Source organism: Phodopus roborovskii, unplaced genomic scaffold (genome assembly GCF_943737965.1).
Source record: "Phodopus roborovskii unplaced genomic scaffold, PHOROB, whole genome shotgun sequence".
NCBI lineage: Eukaryota > Metazoa > Chordata > Mammalia > Rodentia > Cricetidae > Phodopus > Phodopus roborovskii.
This window is the reverse complement of record NW_026125052.1, coordinates 34,135,221-34,156,190: the sequence shown is the minus strand read 5'-3', so window position 1 is coordinate 34,156,190 and position 20,970 is coordinate 34,135,221. Positions and strand designations below refer to the sequence as shown.

The window sequence follows — 20,970 nt, the reverse complement described above, 5'->3', positions numbered from 1 at the left end:
ACGCGACCTCGGGGGCGGGGCCGGCTGGCTTCCGGGCCCCGCCCCCGACTCCGCCCCAGGCACCCTGGCTCTGCCTTGGGGAGCAAGAGGCCGGCTCTTCCCGAGAAGGAATGCACGTTAGTCTCTTCATCCTGTGCCACATGGTTTTCAGGATCCTGCAAGCAAGAAGCTGTGCTGCCCCGGGGCCCGCCTGGGGGTCCTGCAGCCACATGTCTACCACCAAGTACTAGATAATGCCCACACCGAAGTTTGTCTTTCTTCTTTCTACCTACCCCCCCACCAGGAGCACTGATCCTGCCTCCCCCACATTCTCAAATGTCCCCGTGATGATCATCTTTACATGGTGACAAGCACCCCGCTGCTGGTCTTCCCCAACTGCTTAGGCTCTAGACCTTTCTTAAAAATTATTTTGTTGGCCCAGGTGTGGTAATGCAAGCCTTTAATCCCAGCACTTGGGAGGCGGAGACTGGCTGATCCCCTGAGGTCAGCTTGAGAAACCCTGTCTTAAAACACTGATAATAATGATTATTTACGTTTATGTATTTTGTGTGTATGTGTATGTGAAAGATGGGGTACAGGCATGCCATGGTGCTAAGTGTATCTCAGGGATCTTGACAAGAGTCTGTTCTCTCCATCCACCTTGTGGAACTAAGGGATACAATTCAGGTTATCAGGCTTGCAGACAGATACCCTTGCCTGTGGAGCCATCTTGCTGACTTCAGGCCCTCTCTTGACTTGCTACCATGATTGGAAGAGGAGTGAAATATTTGTGGTCCTTGGAATTGTTGTAAAGATCTCTAAGTCTGAGAGTGGAGAAGTTGACAAGTACCCCATAAACACTTGAGTGGATCACATTTTTACTGGTGGACTGACTTCCCCTGGCCAAGTCTCATGCTGTGCAAGGGCTACCAAGGACCCCACTGTAGCCCTGAGGTGCCAGATCAGGATGTATTGAGACCAGCTGGCCTCATATGCTTCAGGCTGCAAACACCAGGTCTGGAAAACACAGGTGTCCAAGATTCTCCAGCCATGGACCAGCCTCAGTCCCCGACATACGGCCATCGTTTGTATGTGTCTTCCCCCTCCCCTGCCCCCAATACCCTAGACTTAGCTAAAATCTTAAATACCATTCTGAACCGAAGCTCAGCTGCCACAGTGTCTAGGTGTAAAGTAGAAGTCTGGAAGGCCATGTGCAAACATTAAGTCCTTGCTTAGACTTGTAACACCTGTGTGTTGGTGCTATATCGCCTTCATATAAGTGATACATCTGTGTGTCACCTGCATATTAAACATGGACCCCCTCCGTGTGCATGAGGAAAATAATGTTCTGTGCAACCTCAGACTTTCACTGAGCTTCGAACTTTGCCTGGTTCATTTTTTTTTTTTTTGTGGGTGTTTCAAGACAGGGTTGTGTGTGTGTGTGTGTGTGTGTGTGTGGTCCTGGCTGTCCTAAAACTAGCTCTGTAGACCAGGCTGGCCTCCAAACAACAGAGATCTAACCTGCTGCCTCCCGAGTGCTGGTATTAAAGGCATGTACTACCACTGCCCAGTGGAACTAGCATTTTTTTTTTTTACTTTAGTTTTATTAATTTATTTTTTTATATTCCATTACCTGTTCCAGCCCCCTTCTCTCCTCCCTTTCCCCCTACTCCACCCCACACCTCCCACACCTCCCATCTGCTTCTAGGAGAGGGTATGGTCTCCCCTACGAAGTCTACTAAGTCTGTCCCATCATCTCTTTGAGGCAGGACCAAGGCACCTCCCCACCCCCACACCCCTGTGTCTAGGCTGAGCAAGGTGTCTCTCCATGTAGAGTGGGCTCCACTAAGTCAGTTTGTGCATTAAGAGTTAGATCTTGGACCCACTGCCAATGGCCTCACATATTGTCCCAAGGATTTTTTTTTTAAGGAACTCAGACCTGTTTTCTTTCACCTGTTGTACAGTTAGACTCCCCTGGCGACATACTAAGAGAGGTAGGTGAGGTGGCAGGCCATCAGGAGATAGAGGGCATCAGCTTGTCCCGAAAGTGATTATGTGAAACTTGATCACTAACCTGCTCAAGTTAAGGTCAGAGTCCTCCATGGTCAAGGTCTCTTGTTCCCGGTAGAGTAAATAAGTCAGCTATGGACTAATTCTTTAAGACTACCAATGTCAGCCGGGCTGTGGTAGTACATGAGTTTAGGCAGTTTAGTTCCAGGACAGCCTCCAAAGCCACAGAGAAACCCTGTCTCAAAAAAAAAAAAAAAAAAAAAAAAAAACAACAACAACAAAAAGACTACAAATGTCATGTTTTTCCCCCAAATTTATTTATGAAACACTTTTAGTATTAATTTCTGAATGGCTTGTTTTTATTATTTCCTTGACAGTTGTCCTGGCTAGTTTTATGTCAGCTTGACACAAACCTCAACTGAGAAAATGCCTCCACAAGATTCAGCTGTAGGGCATTTCCTTAATTAGTGATTGATGTGGAGGGCAGTGCTATTCCTGGGCTGGTGGTCCTCAGTTTTATAAGAAAGCAGATTGAGCAAGCCATGAGGAGATTAAGCAAGCCAGTAAGCATCATTCCTGCCTGGCCTCTGCATCAGCTCTTGCCAGCTTTGAGTTACTGTGCTGACTTCCTTCAATGATGTCGTAAAAGTATAAGCCAAGTAAACCCTTTCCCCTCCAACTTGCTTTTTGGTCATAGTATTTCATCACAGCCATAGAAATCCTAACTAAGACAATATTATTGGAGTTTCAGGAATTTCACACATACTACACAAATACTCTGCTACTCATCAACAGCTCCAATCCATTTATTTTGTTTTATGATAGTCTTGCCAAGTTGCCCAATGTGACCTCAAACTTTATTTTTTTAATTTTTTATTAATTTATTTTTTACATTCCAATCCCAGCTCCCCCTCCCTCCTCTCCTCCCGATCCCCCACTGCCCCCCCCAGTCCACTCCACAGAGAGGGTAAGGCCTCCCCTAGGAGTCTACTAAGTCAGTTCCATCATCTCATTGTGGCCTCAAGCTTTTGATCCACCTGCCTCAGCCTGCCAGGTAACTTGTATTACAGGTTCATTTTAACATTTATGGCTGCAAAATCACGACTGACTTTCTGAATTATCCGTCTACCTTCACTAAACAGTTTTCCATTAAGAAACACTGTTACCATCCAGTGTTGGTAGTTGTATGGGAGGCAGAGGCAGGCAGATCTCTGTGAGTTGGACACCAGCCTGCTCTACAGAGTTCCCAGACAGCAAAGGCTACACAGAGACCCCACCCCCCCCTTGAAAAAGCAAAATGTGTTTGTTACTTGTTATTTTGTTTTGAGATAATGTCTCATATAGCCCAGGCTAGCCTTGAACTGTTGACCTCCTGCCTCCACGTCCTGTTAGGACTATAGGCATGTGCCACCATCCTCACTGTAGCCATTGCTAGCCTGGAACTCACTATGTGAACCTGCCTGAACTTTTTAACTGGTTGTTGTACTCTCACTTTGACCTCCAAGAGTTGAGATTATAGGTGTACTTGGCTCAGTTGTTATATTATTTCAATTAGAAAAGCTGGGAGGTGGTGGCAAATGCTTTTTGTTCCAGACCTCGGGAGGCAGAGGCAGGTAGGTCTCTGAGTATGAGGTCAGCCTGGTCTATAGAGTGAATTCTGGCCAGCCAGGCAGGGCTACACAGAGAAACACTGTCTCGAAAAAAACAAAAAACAACCACATAAAAACAAGCCAGGTGGTTGTAGCAGAGGACTTTAGGCTCTTAAGTACTGGGGAGGCAGAGGCAGGTGGATCTTTGCGAGTTTGAGGCCAGCCTGATTTACAGAATGAGTTCCAGAACAGCCAGGGCTACAGAGAACCCTGCAAAGCAAAATAATGTATAAGAATGATTTAAAATAGTACAAAGAACATCTCTTAGTCAAATTAATAAACTGATGAAGATTGCATACTGCTCTTCCAGAAGACCTGAGTTTAATTCATAGCACCCACGTCAGGCAGTTCACAACTCCCTATAACTCAAGCTCCAAGGGATTCAACAACAGATTCTGGCCTCTGAAGGCACCTGCATGCACACGGTATATACTCACACAGACACACACAAACACGCATACACATAAATAAAAGCAAAAAAGAGTAAGTGGATACATTATCTCTCTCTGTCACTGAATACTTCAATGTCTGTTTCCTGCAGAGATAGAGATATAGCTCAGTGGTAAAGTACTTGCCTAGCATTTGCAAGGTCTGGAGTCTGACCCTTAGAACTACAATAAATAATTTCAAAGTTGCAACAACCACACCACTAACAACAATAAGGAAAGTACAGCCAGGCACAGAGGTTCAAACCCACAATCCCAGCACCGGAGAAGCAGAGGCAGGAGGATCTCTGTGAGTTCAAAGTCAGTCTGGTCTACAGAGAGAATTCCAAGACAGCCAGGACTAAAAAAGGAAGTAAGAGAGGGAGGGAGGGAGGGAGGGAAGGAGGGAGGGAGGGAGGGAGGGAGGGAGGGAGGGAGAGAGAATAAAAAAACAAAGCTGAGCTGGTATGATGAGCCATACAAGCCCACCAACCTGAATTCAATCTCCAAACCCACGGCAGAAGGAGAAAGCCAACCCCCCAGACCACCACCTACCGTCACATATATGTTGTGGCACCTCGAAAGTACATGCTTACACACACACACACACACACACACACACACACACACACACGTCTGTAATCCCAGCATTTGAGAAGCAAGAGCAGGAGTATTAAAACTGAGGACAGCCTGGGCTACATAGAAAGTTCTAGACAGCCAGGTCTAAAAACAAGACAGCCAGGCATGGGGGTACACACCTTTAATACCACCACTCCAGAAGCAGAGGCAGGTGGATCTCTGTGAGTCACCAGCTAGCCTGGTACATATAGTCTGCCAGGGCTATATAAATAACACTATATCTCAAAAAAATTTTTTTTTGATTCAGAAATTTAAATGTAAAACAAAATGTACCCTGACCCATTTCCCTCACCCTCACTCACCTCACAAAAAGCAATTTTATTCTGTAACCTTTGTTTCTCTTTGTAAAAATCAAGCAAATATATATGTCAGGGTGCTCAGGAGACCCACCAGTAGCTTTCTATTAGCTCTTTAGCCTCCTTTGTTCTTTACTCTACAGACCCTCTGCAACAGGATGATCGAGAGCAGAGTTCCCTGGTGGACAGTAGTGGCTCAGCCCCCCCCCCCCCATCAGTGAGTAGAATCTGGACCAGGACAGTCAACTCAAGATTTGGAGCCTAGCAGAGAAACACTCCTGCCTAGGTGTGTGTGCACCATCCAGGGTCAGCTGAATGAATGAATGTCCATCTGAACCATCTGGTGTTCAGAGATACCCATGTCTGGTCTCAGTGAGTGGCCGCCAGACAGGGCAGACACCTGGTCAAGCAACAATCTCAGGTCTGCTGAATGTAGTCCCGACAGAGGCAGGCGGATCTCTGTAGACCAGCCTGGTCTACAGAGGGAGTTCTAGGACAGGCTCCAAAGCTATACAGAGAAGCCCTGTCTTGAAAAAGCAGAACAAAAAGGAATCCCAGGTTCTGTTTAACATGCACAAGAGATCATGTAACTTCTTCGCTGAGTATGCCTAATATCTTAAGTGGCCATGGGTCAGGCTGCCAGAATAATCAGCCCACTGCCTGTGGACCGGGTCAGCGTCAGCTGTCCCCTCTGAGAGGAGAGGCCTCCTTCCAGCTGCTCTCTTGTAGGGTCCTCTGCTGAAAGAAGGAAGTGCCCCAGGGGCCCCTATCTGCCTCTGACTCTGTGCTTTAAATTCTGAGAATGAGTTCAGCATCCTCTCGGAGGATACCATCCCTCTATCACCAGGCCATAGCCACCACCACCCCCTCCTTCCTCCCACCAGCCGCTAGACAGCTGCTCCAAGGATCTGCTTTGAGTTAAAAGTGGTATAGCCCTTTAAGAGAAGCATCCGCTGAAAGGTTCCCAGTGGCAGAGATCTGAGGGTTTGTTTCTGCCTCCTCAGAGGCCACGTGCAAGCCTGCCAGAGGATCACAGGGTTGGAAGGAGGGAGCTGGAGGTCACATGGCAGCTGGCCTCTTTGCCCTGTAGAGCCTATTGCTTCAGGCACCTGGGGGCCAGCAACTGGGCAGTTAAGGCTTCGGTACCAGCCTGAGGCTCTTACAACTAACATCCATCTGACAGCAGCTCTGCCCAGTCAGGAGCAAGGACATACACTAGGCATCTCAGGGCTCTCCAGAGACACCCCCAAGAAGTTCCATGGATAAACTGGGAGCCTCTCCCAGGCCTACACCCTTCCTCCCCCAGCTTGGGAATGTGGCCACACCCTAGTGACCCTCTCCAGTTAGCCCAAGTCACTGCAAGCCAGCATCCAGCAGGGTGCCTCCCCCTGGACTATCTGCCAGGCAAGGGGGCAGGGCAGCCCTTAGCTGCAGAGGTCCTGTTTCGAACAGGTACTCCTGAAGCATCGAAGCATCGGTGGGGTCCAAGGCACCTCAGTGATCTGAGCCCCTATCACTGGGTCACCCTCTGGTTCACCCTTGAGGGGCCCTCAGTCTCCTCTCTGGGCTCTAAGGATTCTAGTGATAGCAAGGAAGGAACCCTGCCTGACTCCTAGGATCAAGGATACTGCCCTGTCTGGCAGGTGACTTCAAGGCTGCGCCAGACCGCCTACAGATGGCCACCTGTTTCCCAAGAGCAGGAGCTGAAAGTCTCTGAGAAAACTAACCAATGTCAGGCAGAAGAGCTTGCCATCCTTGAAGTGGCCGGGATTGACCCAATGTCCCCACCATGTGACTCTCAGCCACCCACCCCACTGCTGCTGGTGAGGAATATGCTCATGTATGAGTACAGAGTGGAAGGCTTTGGGGAAACTAAAAGAGCCCTAGCCCAGACGGAGAGCTAGAAATGGGATCTTAGCTAATCCCCCCCCTCTCGGTGCAGGCTACAGGAAAAGGGGCTAGCCTGCCCAGTTTTCTTGTTCACTTGGGCCTCAGAGGCCAGCAGCTGGAGTGCAGAGCCACCCAGATGGCCATGTAAGGCCTGGTGGCTGAGGCCAGGATAAAACAGCTGGGCCCCAGACAGCAGGAGGTAGCAGCTGGACCATGGATCTTTGTGAGAGTGCAGGCTTGGGGGCTGGGGGCTAGGGATAGATACAGGGGGGAGGCCAGTCCCACATCCGGGCAAGCGAATTGGGCTACATGCTAAGTCTGCTGGCCCCGCCCTCAACCAGGTCACTCATCTGAGTATATACCACTCAGAGTCTCAGATGGGACCCATGTGCCTCTCTCTGTCTGCCCTCTGCCATAGCCTCCTCCTTCCCAGCGCTGGAGAACAGCTCAACCCGGACCCTAGCTCTTCTTTCCTGACCTGTTCCCTCTTGACTCCTTCTTCCCAGAACCTGGGTCCCTGCCTGACTAGGTAAAACCTGCAACTCCCAGTCCCTTAACTTCATGTTAATCTGTGCATCCCCATCTCACTCTGCCCTTCTCTCCAGAACCTCAGAACCAAACCGAACCCCAATCCTGTTCTTGAGGTATTCTCTGAAAATGTACAGGCCCCTCCTGCTCCAGGGACTGTGATATTTTTTCCCCCAAGCCTCCTTGCTACTGGGCACACTCTCCATCTAAACTAGGCAGATGCACCCACCAACAGCTCTAATGCGATCCAGGGAAGAACAAAAGGATTAGCCACATAGTACCCATCCCAATAAAGTAGGCAGTGGGGCAGCCAAGGCTGAGCAAGGTGTTGAGCACCCACGGGGGTAACTTGTAACATTGTTTCCAAGTCTGACTCGCTGTCCCAGTCCACGAGCCTCCTATACCTAGGATCTCAGACCACCCTAATGGCTGAGGTCCCACCAAGCTCCACCCTCACAGCTGTTCTCCATCACACCCTAGGGACTCACAGTCAGAGTCCCCAGCATCCTACTCCCCATGGTGCTCACAGTGAAGCAGGCGCTGTATATATAGGTAAGGGGACTGCCGCTCAGAGACCTGTAGCCCAGCAACGGTAGAGCCAGGCTCCAGACACAGAAAGAAGGCCCCACCACCACCACCACCCGGTTCCATTCCCAGCTATGAAGGGAATTAGGAGAAAGCTGGCCTGGGCTATCCTGGGTACACTGTGTTTGTTTTGAGACAGGGTCTCCTATATCTCAGGCTGATATCAAACTCCCTATGTAACTGGCCTTGAACCCCGGGTCCTCTCCCACCTACCTCCCAAGTAATGGTGTACACCGCCATTCCAAACTTTGCACTCTTTTAAAGGTAAAATTCGAGTAACATGGACTTAATCCTTTGAAGCGTCACAACTCCGTAACATTCAGTAGACCTACAACGTGTGCAGCCATCGCCAGAGCTTCAGGACATTTTTTATCACCCCCAACGATAAAGCATATGCCTGTTAGCAGCCATTCCTTAATTCCCCATTCTTGCCAGCCTCCTGGCGGCCTCCAGTGTAGCTTTTGTCCTGTGGGTTCACCTACCCTGGGTATTTCATGTCAATGCAACCATTCAGTATACGCCCTTTGTGTCTGTGTTATTTCACTCCATAGTGTTTTTAAGACTGTAGCATAGGTCAGAACCTTCCTTTTAAAGCTGAAACGCATCCCATTGTGGAGACAAACCACACTGGTGGGCTCTGAGCGGCTTCCACCTTTCTAGCCATTGAGAATTGCGCTGCTCTGAACACTTGTGTTCCAGCTTTTGTTTGAACACCTGTTTCTGATTCTTTGGGAACTATACCTACGAGCGGAGTTGCTGGGTCAGACGTTGAATTTGTGTTTGACTTACGAGGAGTCACTCAGTCGTTTTCTGTAGCAGCTGTACCGTTCTATTCCACCCTCAGCAGCGAAGAGCTCCAGCCTCTCTTTGTCCTCACTGACACTTGCTAATTCCCCATGTTATTGCTCAGGTCCACTCAAGCTGGCACGAAGCAATGTCTGGTCTGCTGCTGCTGAGTCTTCCATACAATTGTGAGGGTTACAGTGGCCTCTAGTTCTGGCACAGGTGGACTGCAAGGACCTGGATTCTGGAGAGACTTCCCCACACTCATGGTATTGAAGGCTCTGAGGCAGAGGACACACACAGTCAGCCTTGGGGGAAGATAAAATTGGCCTATTTGAGCCAGGAGAAGGACAGAGGTGTATACAGGCACCATAGTGGACACCTTAGAAGGAGAAAGAAGGAAGACTGAGCCCGAGGGCAGAGTTTTTAAGGGGAATTTTGGTTGGAACCCCTTTTTGTTTCTGCTACTCATGTTAAATAAACCAAACACAAACTCATTACGGTTCGATGTGTGTGCAGGCTAAATCACGCTACAGCAAAGGCCAGAGAATAGAATATGCATGCCCTTGGCTTGTTCTGGAATTTCTCTGGCAATCATAACCACCACCCTGCTGAGCACTTTCATGCATGGGCTCCTGTAATCCCACAACAACCCTCCAACGGAGGTACGGTCATTGCTTTACTTTAAAGGGTAGGAAACGGAAGCACAGAGAGAGGTCACGGCCTTGCCCAAAATCTTCCCACCAGGAAATGGCTCGGGGCCAGGACAGTGTACAGTCTAGCCCTGTGCAGCCGTGCCCTGTGTGACCATGCCCTGTGTGCAGCCTTATCCTGTGCAGACATTCCCTGCACAGCCATGCCCTGCGCAGCCATGCCCTGTGCAGCCATGCCCTGTGCAGCCATCCTCTGGTGAAGCCTAGCCCTGTATAGCCAAGCCACCCAGATTGAAGTTAGTGTTTCTCTGCTGAGATTTAGAATAATGGGCTCCTAGAGTAGAAGTCTTCTAGTGTAGGTTCTTGCCCAATGCTTATTTCTATCCTGAGTCAGCCTTGAATGAAACTATTGCCCATGGCCAGTCCCAAGCACAGACTAAGCTGATCCAACAACAGGGAGAGAGCAAATGTGTATTTCTTTTTCTCTCTTTCTTTGGGAGGGGGTGAGTCAGGGTTTATTCCTGTAGCCTTGACTGTCCTGGAATTAGCTCTGTAGATCAGGCTGGCCTTGAACTCATAGACTGCCTGCCTAAGTGCTGGGATTAAAAGTATTATTTGTATGCATTTGAGTGTTCTGCCTGCACATATGTCTGTGCACCATGTGTGTGCCTGGTGACCAAGGAGACCAGACGAGGGCTTTTTGTCCCCTGGAAATAGAGTTACAGACAGTTGTGAGCCACCATGTGGGTTCTGGAGATTGAACTTGGGTTCTTTGCAAAAGCAGCCGGTGCTCTTACCCGCTGGACCATCCCTCCACCCCAAATGTGAACCTTCTGAATGAACAGAGCTTGGTGAATTTCCCAGCTTCTCTGTTCCCATCTGCACAGGGTGGCCCTAGCATATGTGACGTTCAGGCGGCCTCATTTTGGGTTTTGCGCTTTAGCCTTCTGTTTGGCTTCTTCTCACCGTATCTTGGGATAGCTGGCCTGATGTGTATGAAGGCGTATTGGGAACTTGCTTTCTGCAAGCAGCTTACTCAGCCAGGAGAGCGGCAGCAGGGTGGCCCTGCCACTCCAGTGGCATCCTTCCTGGCTCCTCCCTAGGATGCCTGACTAGGAGGCGCCTGCCGCAAGGTACCCACTAGATGAAGCCGTCTTCCTCCAGTCTTGAGTTAGAATGTGGGCTGCAGAAGCCCTGCCCAAGGTTTGGCCGCGGGTCCTGAAAGGCAGGTGTGGTTCCTGTTTCTAGAAGAAGGCTACCAGGCTGCAGGCAGAGGGTAAAGGAAAATAAGAGGCTGGCCTGTGGTGCACTTAGGGTGGGTGTGTTTTGTGCGTCTCGTTCGACCACTACGACCATCATCACCAGTCCTGCCCCCCTCCACTTTGTGTTTTCATTATTTAACTTCAGAGGTTCACTGTGTAGCCATAGCTGGCCCAGAACTTTCAGCAATCTCCTTGTCTTCTGTGCACGCCACAGCTGGCTCCCAGTTTTGATTTCTGGCAGGAATTTCATTCCCGCCAGTCACCTGAGCCTTGGGATGTGTAGAGGAGGTGGGCTCACTAGGTGAGATGACTTGGCAGATGCAAGGAGGTCTCCAAGCTGCAAACTTCTCCGATCCTCGGCCCTCTTCTCCTCCAGCGGGGCAGGGAGAGGTTCTCAGGGGTCTTCTTCATGGGGTGCAGCAGCAAGTCTCTCTACCGAGGCCTACCAGCCCTGTTAAGTCGCAGCACCGCCTCTGACCTGCCTGCATCTGCTGGCTCCAGCATCAGCACCGGATAGGGAGATTCTCCCGCGGGCTGAGTTCACACGCTCGATCTTTCCTGCAGGTCGACCCCGAAAGCCCGGCCTTGGGCCCCACCTGTCCGCTCCTCGCACAGGCCCCCCTGCGCCGTTACTACCGGCCCCTCGGCGCGGAGCCCTGTGTCCGTCGCCGCTTTGATCCCGGGGGCCCCGCTGGATAAAAGTCTCGGGCGGCTCTACGCCAGCGCCAGAGAGGGAGCGCAGCGCAGTCGGGCGCACCAGCAGGATAGCGCAGCTGGAGCAACTACGAGGACCTACGGTGAGCGCAGGACTCCGGGCAGTGCGAAGTGTGCGCAGGGGGCCCGAGTGCGAGTCTCCCACGAATGCACTGGGCTTGGGCGCGGGAGGGAAGGCCCCGGCGGCTCCAGGTGAACGCTCGCACCCTGAGCCTCGGCCCGTCGGGCCCGGCAGCTGCACGGGGGCAGGGCGCCCCCGATGCGGAAAGGCCTCTTCCTCTCGGCCCCCGGGCCGCTCTGAGGGCGGGGGTAGCGGCGCCGGGCTGGCCGCGGAGAATGGAGTTAGTTGCCCCAGGCCAGCCCGGCCGCGCTGCCCCCCACGGAGCCGGGCCGGGAGCGCCTCCGGCGGCCGCAACGGGTTAGTCCAGGCCCCTCCGTCAGGCTTGTGGTTTGGGAAGAAAAGGCTAAGCCTCCGCCAAGAAAAGAGTGAGCGCAGCCCCCTCCCCCCTGCCGCGCCCGGGCGGCGGCGGCACTTCTAACGCGCGGGCACCCGGGCCGCCGCGGCCCCCGCAAACTACGCCCAGCTCGGCCCCCGCCGCTCATTGGCGCGGGCCCGAGCCAGCGCACCCAGACTCTGCGTTGCCCTCGGCCGGCTACGCGCGTTGCCCGAGCTGCGGAGACCGGTGGCGCCTGACTCCAGAGCTTCGACGCCGAGAGCCGGCCCCGCCGCCCAGGGCAGGAACAACGCGCGGGAGCCGGGGCCGAGGAGTAGCAGTGGCCCGCGCGCCCCCTGGCCCGGCGCCCCAAGCCGCCGACGTCTCACAGCCGCCCGCTCTCCGCAGGTGGCCACAGGCCGGAGTGACATTGCCATGGGCGGAGAGGTGCGCGTGCTGCTACTGCTGGGCCTGCTGCACTGGGTCGGGGGCAGCGAGGGCAGGAAGACCTGGCGGCGCCGTGGCCAGCAGCCTCCCCAGCCGCCGCCGCCTCCGCCGCCGCCCCCGCAGCGGGCTGAGGTGGCGCCGGGCGCCGGGCAGCCGGTGGAGAGCTTCCCGCTGGACTTCACGGCCGTGGAGGGCAACATGGACAGCTTTATGGCGCAAGTCAAGAGCCTGGCACAGTCCTTGTACCCCTGCTCTGCGCAGCAGCTTAACGAGGACCTGCGCCTTCACCTCCTACTGAACACGTCGGTGACCTGCAATGACGGCAGCCCCGCCGGGTAAGGCCGGCGCTGGGCAGGACCCCGGGAGGCCATCGGCCCTGCTTGGCTGGCCCCGCCGGTGCTCTGCGCCTAGCTCGCTCCCATCGTTCGTGGCGCCCGCATCCTCTGCCTCCCTGTGCGCGCACAAATGCGGAGAGTGCGTTGGACCCTCCCTGTTTTCAATGGCAGATCTGGTCCCCAGAGGAAAGGGTTCCAATCGGGAGTCCAGCGCTGCTGGCCCTGGGGAGGGCCTGGCTCTGTGCCTCCCAAAGTGGGGGAGGGAGCAGCTCTTGAAGCCCTGGTCTGAGGTCAGCTCGGGTGCTGACCCCTTGGCCACCGTGCACCCGCTTTTGTGCTCAGGTCCTCGGACAGAAAGAGACTGCAGTCCCAGAGTGACCCTGACTCCAGTAGAAAGAGGCTCCACTGAGGGACGGGAGGTTCCTGTCTCAGGGTTCCCCTGTGCATCCCAGATTGGTTCGGGACAGTCAGGAATGACCACGGGAGCAAGGAGGGGGCCCAAGAGGGACCGAAGGCCCCAGGTGCAGCATTCACACATGCACTCAACTTTGAAGTAAATAGAGGACACAGGCGAAGCTGAGAGGTCGGAAGGGACTGTGGGTGCCGGTGCGCTCAGTTGATCGATGTTAGCCTGGGCTTTGATAGGAAGGAAGGCTGTGGCACCGCCTCGGTGGTTTCCCGCATCTCGGCATCTCCCGGTGCTCACCTACCCCTACCGGTTTACAGGCCTCTAGCCCTGGCATTTCTCACTGTTCAAATGCCACCGCGTTCCCGCGAGCGCCTCTCCTCGTCATCCGCGCCAGGGTTAACACGGGTGCCGCGCGGGGCGGGCTGTGGGAATTTTCCACGGACCTCCTTCCCCCTCCTCACTATCGCCACCCCCGGGGAATCGGCCGCGTTCCACTAGTCTGTGCGTTCCGCTTGCGATTGGCCGCGGGCGCCCCCGTGCGGCTGCGGTGAGCTCCAGGCAACAGGTGGAATGACCCTTTCGGTACCGGAGTTGGAAAGTGCTGAGGATTCGTGGAAGTTTGGGGTGGAGGGTAGCGCACGCGTGGCGGTGGCTCAGGTATCCCCAACTGACTGCCTACTCTGCGCGCTTTCCCTGCAGCTACTACTTGAAGGAGTCCAAGGGCAGTCGGCGGTGGTTACTCTTTCTGGAAGGTAGGTTCTAGGGGCTGAGGTGTGGCACAGGAGGGGTCCTCTGGACGCAGAACCGAGCCTAGTGCCTGTGCCCGCAGGCGGCTGGTATTGCTTCAACCGAGAGAACTGCGACTCCAGATACAGCACCATGCGGCGTCTCATGAGCTCCAAAGACTGGCCGCACACACGCACAGGTCAGCAGCACAGAATAGGCTGGCCAGTCTGGGGGAAGTGGCGGAATGGGCAGACTCGTCCTTTAGGAAGGACTCATTCACCCTGGAACCCCATCCCAGGCCCTAAATTATGGTGAGCTCATCCTCCCTTTTTGGTATGGTGACTTCTTGGGTAAATAAGCCCATCATCCATCTCCTCACCTGACTCGCTATCCGCTCTAGCATCTCAGCTCAAACTAGAGCCCGCCCACTTCCCTGGCTGAAGTCGTTAGGAAGTCCCCATCCCTACCTTTCCTCTTCCTTTCTTTCTCCAGGTACTGGGATTTTATCCTCCCAGCCAGAGGAGAACCCTCACTGGTGGAATGCCAATATGGTGTAAGAGGGCATGGATTTCCCCTGGTGGGGTTCCTTCCTGGGAGTCTTTCCTGGAGTGGTCCTTCCTATGGAGTCCTGTCCTGTAGGAGCGCTTGGGGATTCATTCTTGGGGCTGGCCTTTGTAATGGGTCATATTTGGGGTAGTGTCTAATGGAGGTCTTGGTTCTTCCTGGGGGCGCTGGTCCATGGGGAGGTCTTTCCTAAAGGTCCTGTTTTAGGAGCCACCCTTTTAGTGTTCCTTCCTGGGACGACGTTTCTTCCAGGGAGCCCCTTTCTTAGAGGACCTTCCTAGGGAGAGCGTCCTTCCTGAGGGGCTTGTCCTGGGCAGCATTTTTCTTGGGGGGGGTCTCTCACGGTAGCTTTGGGCAGCAGAGGGCCATGGCGGGCTCACTCGATCCCTGTTACAGCTTCATCCCCTACTGCTCCAGTGACGTTTGGAGTGGGACTTCACCAAAGCCTGAGAAGAGTGAGTCCCTGGGCAGGGCGGTGGAACTTACGGGGAAACGCAGACATTTTCAACCTGTCTGTAGCATGCCTTAGGGTTCCTGCTTGTCTGTGGCTCACCTGGCCCCCGAGGGACCCCCTAGCAGGGCCTCAAGCCCTTGGTCCTCCCTCCTCAGTCTTCCCCATCCCTGGAAAGAGCCCAGACTCCTCTTCTCTGCTCCTGGAGCAGGAGACCTTGTCCTTTGTCCAAGTTCATCCAAATCTACCCCTTTTCCTTACAGATGAGTATGCCTTCATGGGTTCCCTCATCATCCAGGAGGTGGTGCGGGAGCTCCTGGGCAAAGGGCTGAGTGGGGCAAAGGTGTTGCTGCTGGCTGGGAGCAGGTAAGCAGAATGCACCCAAGGGAAGAGGACTTTGTATGCAGGGAACAAGGGGCTGTTGTGGCAGCTTGGGAACATGGGAAGAGTGGAGCTTGAGCAGAAGACACTGGAAGGGAACTGCCCACAGCCCTGTAGTCTATCCTCACAGAGCCTTGCTGGCCCCAGCCTTCACGGGCAGGAGCAGGGAGATCAGCCTCACTCGGAGCACCTTAGAGGTCTGGCTTCAGAGCGTTTGAGCTGAAAACTGTTTAGAGAATGCTTTTGGACCCCCAAGGGTGTTGGGCTGCAGCCACCTAGAGAGTAGGTTAGTGGTCAGTTGTATTCCAGTGTCTCTTCTTGAGAACCAGTGTCAGGGTAGGCTGGGATGACACCTGCTGGTCAGTGGCTGTATTCCACTAGGAATATAGAATGCATGCCTGATAAGGAAACCGATACAGGAAAAAAAAAAAAAAAAAAAAAGAGGAGGAGAGTGAGCTCTGAGTCCTGCCAGTCTTAGCTGTGGGCCAGTGCTTAGAATTTGCCAGTCCTCTGTCTCCAGACCTTGAGGGAGAGAGAGGTCCCTGTGTCTTGCCCATAGACAAGCAGCATGCCTGCAGTCAGAATGCATTGTTGAGAGGCAGTCCTCCCTCAGGACTAGGGCTGGGGCTAAGCCAGCTCTAGGTGGACAGCAAGCACCTCTCTCCAGCCACTTGGCCTCATGTCTGGCCTTCCCTCAGCGCTGGGGGCACTGGGGTGCTGTTGAATGTAGACCGCGTGGCTGAGCTGTTGGAGGAGCTGGGCTACCCATCCATCCAGGTGCGGGGCCTGGCTGACTCAGGCTGGTTCCTGGACAACAAACAGTATCGCCGATCGGACTGCATCGATACCATCAACTGTGCTCCCACAGAGGCCATCCGCCGTGGCATCAGGTGAGGGGTGAGGGGTGGAGATGGGTGGGGTGGAGTGGTGGCAACCCCATGCCAAAACCCTGTCTAGTACAAAGGGCCTGGGGTAGGATAATATCCTAAGGGGAGGAGTACTCTAGGGTCACAACCTAACCTTCGACTGTGGCTGCAGGTACTGGAATGGGATGGTCCCAGAGCGCTGTCAGCGCCAGTTCAAGGAAGGCGAGGAGTGGAATTGCTTCTTTGGCTACAAAGTATACCCAACTCTGCGCTGTGAGTGGCCAGCTCAGTGAGGCGTTTGGGAGGTGGTGGGATATCCTGAATTGTGCACCTACCGGTCCTGAAATTAAAGGGATTAGACCACAGACCTTTGACGCTGTTCCACAGACGTGTCCATGCCTACTTACCTGGGATTGCCATGATTTTATCACCAGAACTGTGGTTGGTCCCAAGCAAACTAGCCCTGCTTGCCGTGGCATCAGAGCCAATTTCGCATGCTTTTCTTTCTGCATTTGGAGGCCACCAATTAGTTCTCCCAGACCCACTTTCCAAAGAATAGTGAGGCCCCATGCCAAGGGACAGCATCGCCAAGCCTAAGTCAGAGAGACCCTGAGAGCCAGACCACAGTAAAAGTGGATTTTCAAGAGTCCTTTGAGAAGGCTGGTGTTGGTGGCCCACGCCTTTAATCCCAGCACTCTGGAGGCAGAGGCAGGCGGATCTCTGTGCTTTAGAGGCCAGCCTGTTCTACAGAGCTAGTTCCAGGACAGCCTCCAAAGCAATACAGAGGAACCCTGCCTCGAAAACAACCACAACAAAGACTCCTTTGAGAGAGAGTGGACAGTGTAGCATGCATACTCAGCATGCTCATGGCTTGTGTTTCTTCTGGGTAACAAAGAAAGAAAGACACAGGAACTTGGGCTGTGTGGAACACAGCTGGTCTGCGAGCCTGCCAGGAGCAGGGCTGTAGCAGAGGCTGGCAGGCTAAGCTGAGCCACACCGTCCTCCCAGGTCCAGTGTTTGTGGTGCAGTGGCTTTTTGATGAGGCCCAGCTGACCGTGGATAACGTGCATCTCACTGGGCAGCCGGTTCAGGAGGGCCAGTGGCTGTACATCCAGAACCTGGGCCGAGAACTGCGTGGCACGCTCAAGGATGTGCAGTGAGTGTGTGAAAGGGATTTGGGCTGGGTGGCTCATGCAGCCGCTCCACAGGTCTTGAGGATGGGCATGGTGGCACTTAGGAGACAGAGACAGACGAATGTCTGTGAGTTCAAGGCCAGCCTAGTCACATAGTGAGACCTTGACTAAAAAAAGTAAATAAAGCAGGAGGCTCAGACTGGGGTTTATAGATCATCAGGCATGGTGCTTGCTCAGCATGTACAAAGCTCTGGGTCTAATCCCCAGCACCACACACACCAGGCATGGCACAAGGACATCTAAGAGACAGAAGGAAGAAGATAAGAAATCAAGGTCATCCTTGACTATGTAGTCAGTTTGAAGCTAGCTTGGATAACATGAGACCCAGCCTCAAAAAAAAAAAAAAAAAAAAAAAAAAAAAGACAACAGACTGGTGTCCAAGATAGCCTCCTGCCACTGCCTAGCAGACTCTGCCTGGATGAGGAGGTGTACATGAAGCACGATATGGAGGGCAAGGGTCAATGTGTATGTGGTGCGTGGGTATTGGAGCCAAGGCCAGGACAGAAGAGTAGCCAGCCAGCCACAGCAAGTGGAAGAGTTGGTCATCTGGCAAAGGATAAGCTGTGGGACTCAGGCTGATTGACTGTCTCTCTACCAGGGCCAGCTTTGCCCCCGCCTGCCTGTCACACGAGATCATCATCCGGAGGTCAGTATCCCCTGGTCCTAGATCGCTTGCATGTGTAATCCCATATGCCCATAGACCCCTCCTGAAACAGTAGGTGTCCCACGAGCCCCTTCTGGGCCCTCCAGGGCACTGCACTAGTTGGGTGACTGGGTTGGAATGCAATCCCAAGCAATGACAGTGATGGCCTGGGTGACCCCACCTGGGTTCTTTCCACAGTTATTGGACGGATGTCCAGGTGAAGGGGACTTCTCTGCCCCGGGCACTGTACTGCTGGGACCGAAGCTTCCATGACAGCCATAAGTCCAGCAAAACCCCCATGAAGGGCTGCCCTTTCCACCTGGTGGACAGCTGTCCCTGGCCCCACTGCAATCCCTCCTGCCCTACCATCCGGGACCAGTTCACAGGGCAGGAGATGACCTTAGCACAGTTCCTCATGCACGTGGGCTTTGATGTACAGACAGTGGCCCAGCAGCAGGGGATGGAGCCCAGCAAGCTGCTGGGGATGCTGAGTAGTGGGAACTAGCCGGCCCCTGCCCGGGAGAGGTGGACTAAGAGGGGCTGTCCCAGGGTGACTCAGCTCTGCCACTCACTCGCAGGACCCACCTGGGTGTGGATGCCTGACTGCCTATATTCCCCCCATCCCTTCAGGAGGCCTGGCCAGAGAAGTGGTCTGCTCTGAGCCCCCGCCGCTACTTAGGGACCCTTCCCACCCCACATCTGTTTCCCTAGCCTTCCGCACAGTTTGGGGAGGGAGGCAGGGCGAAGAAGCCCCTCTGTCAGCTCAGACAGTCCCTCCTGGCCCCCAACTGATCATTCATGCTCTTTTGTATTATTTTATAAAGTGGATTTTTTTATTACTTTAATTTTTAAGAAATGAAAATTAAGAAATATATGATGGATGATATTGTTTTGTAACATATTTTTTCTTAATAATTAAATAAAAAAAATAACAGAAGCTCGCCCTGAGGCTTATCTATCTAAAGAGCCATTCGTTCTACTCATTTTGAATGTGTTCCTAGGGCAGCAGAGGACCAAAAGAGGGATCCCAGCTTCTGATGCCTTCTTGGATGTTCAGTAGTCCCCACCTAGCCCCCTCCCCTCTTCCCAAGGCAATGCCATTCAATTTATCCATTCATTGATTCATCAGAATGAGTTCATTTAGGTCCTGTTGTTGGTGATTGCAATCATCTTGATTTTCTCTTTCTTTCTTTCTTTCTTTCTTTCTTTCTTTCTTTCTTTCTTTCTTTTTTTGAGAGAGAGAGTTTCTTTATTATGTAGCTTTGGCTGTCCTGGAACTCACAGAGACCATCCTGCCTCAGCCTTCTAACTATTGGGATTAAAGGCGTGTGCCACCGCACCAAACAAGTTTTTCTTCTTGAAATTATTTTATTGTGTATATGAGTGTTTTGCCTATATGGATGTATGTATGTGTACCATGTGCATGCCTGGTGCTCACAGAGGTCAGAAGAAAGGGTGTCAGGTACCCTGGAACTGGTGGGTGCTGGGAAGATAGCACAGTTGTTAAAAATGCTTGCCATACAAACATGAGGACCATGGTGGTGCATGCCTTTAATACCAGCACTCCCGAGGCACAGGCAGGAGCATTTCTGAGTTCCGGGATCAACTGGTCTATGCAATGAGGTCCAAGGCAGCTAGGATGATACAGAGAAACCCTGTCTCAAGAAACAATAACCAACGCGAGGACCAGAGTTTGATCCCTAGCACCCATATAAAAGGCGGGATGTGGTGATATACATTTGTAATCTGAGCTTGGTGAAAGTGAAGACAAGTGGATCCCCTAGCTTATTGACCTAATCAAGAGCCCCAGGTCCCAGTGAGAGAGATTTCCTATCTAAAAAAAAAAAAAATCCACTATGAGTTCCCACCTTTAATCCCAGCACTAAGTGGACAGAGGCAGGCAGATCTCTATAAGTTTATGGATAGCCTGTTTTGCATAGCTCCACACTAGTCAAGGATGTATATTGAGACCCTATCTCAAGCAAGCAAACAAACAAGAAACAAAAACAGAGCATAACAAGAACCACAGAAATCCAGGTGGAGGCTGGAGAGCTGGCTCCATGGTTAAAAGTATACGTGGCTCTTTCAGAAGACCTGAGTTAGGATCCTACCACCCACACTGCATGGCTCACAAATGCCTGTAACTTCAGGTTCAGGGGATCCAGTGCTTTCTTCTAGTCTCTGCAGGCCCCCATACCTACATTACACACTCACATAAAGATACAGTACATAGCCAGGCAGAGGTGGTGCACGCCTTTGATCCCAGCATTAGAGACAGAAGCAGGTCTCCAAGAGTTCGAGGCCAGCCTGGCCTACAAATGGAGTTCCAGGACTGTTACACAGAGAAACACTGTCTCAAAACAAACAAACAAACAAAAGAGGCTGCCCATATGGCTTAGCAATTAAGAACACTGGTTGTTCTTTAAGAGGACCAGTGTTGGATTCCCTGCACCTGCATGCATGAAATGTGATGGCTATTGTTGGCTGTCAACCTGACTACATCTGGAATTAACTAAAACTCAAGTGACTGAATATACATGTGTGAGGGAATTTTTTATTTTTTTCTTTCTTTCTTTTTTTCCCCCAAGACAGGGTTTCTTTGTGGCTTTGGAGGCTGTACTGGAACTCACTCTGTAGACCATGCTGGTCTCAAACTCAGAGATCCATCTGCCTCTGTCTCCCCAGTGCTGCTAGGATCAAAGGCGTGTGCCACCACTGCCCAGCAGGAATTTTTTTTTCTTAATTAAATCATTGTTAAGTGGAAAGACCCACTTTTAATCCAGATCTTTTGATGTGGGAAGACCCACCTTTAATCTGGGCCACACCTTCGGGTGGCAGCCTGTATAAAGGACTTGGAAGATGGAAACTCCCTTTCTTTGCCTGTTTACTCTCTTCACTGGCAACCAGACTTAGAGATTATTTCTTCAGGATTCTGGTGTATGCTGAAGACCAGCTGAGACATCCAGCCTGGATTCTTAGACTTTCCATTGGTAGACAGCCATTGTTGGGCTAGCTGGATTCCAGTCTGTAAACCACTCTAATAAATTCTCTTTCTGTGTGTATATAATTTTAAAAAGGCCTTAATATCTGGGTGAAGATTGCATATCA

At 52.4% G+C, this 20,970-nt stretch overlaps 1 protein-coding gene across 2 annotated transcripts; it reads left to right on the top strand.

Moving 5' to 3' along the window:
• Positions 1–11,238: 11,238 nt before the first annotated feature.
• Positions 11,239–18,790, top strand: Notum (notum, palmitoleoyl-protein carboxylesterase). Of its 2 annotated transcripts, none has more exons than XM_051182235.1 (12): positions 11,239–11,496; positions 12,256–12,629; positions 13,738–13,790; positions 13,868–13,963; positions 14,257–14,317; positions 14,725–14,783; positions 15,043–15,145; positions 15,859–16,050; positions 16,199–16,299; positions 17,035–17,182; positions 17,818–17,865; positions 18,061–18,790. In XM_051182235.1, exons 2-12 carry the CDS (start codon positions 12,283–12,285, stop codon positions 18,365–18,367), a joined length of 1,515 nt encoding a protein of 504 aa, XP_051038192.1. In that variant the 5' UTR covers positions 11,239–11,496; positions 12,256–12,282; the 3' UTR covers positions 18,368–18,790. The 2 variants fall into 2 exon arrangements, with proteins under 2 accessions (XP_051038192.1, XP_051038201.1); XM_051182244.1 differs by lacking the exon at positions 11,239–11,496 and adding an exon at positions 11,797–11,899.
• The last annotated feature ends 2,180 nt before the right edge of the window (positions 18,791–20,970 follow it).

What these genes read in the sequence shown, in the direction of transcription:
- Notum (XM_051182235.1), top strand. Translation starts at nt 12,283, where the DNA reads ATGGGCGGAGAGGTGCGCGTGCTGCTACTGCTGGGCCTGCTGCACTGG. An exon ending in GTGGTTACTCTTTCTGGAAG is followed by an intron (nt 13,791 to 13,867) that starts GTAGGTTCTAGG and finishes CTGTGCCCGCAG; the next exon opens with GCGGCTGGTATTGCTTCAAC. An exon ending in TTGCTGCTGGCTGGGAGCAG is followed by an intron (nt 15,146 to 15,858) that starts GTAAGCAGAATG and finishes GCCTTCCCTCAG; the next exon opens with CGCTGGGGGCACTGGGGTGC.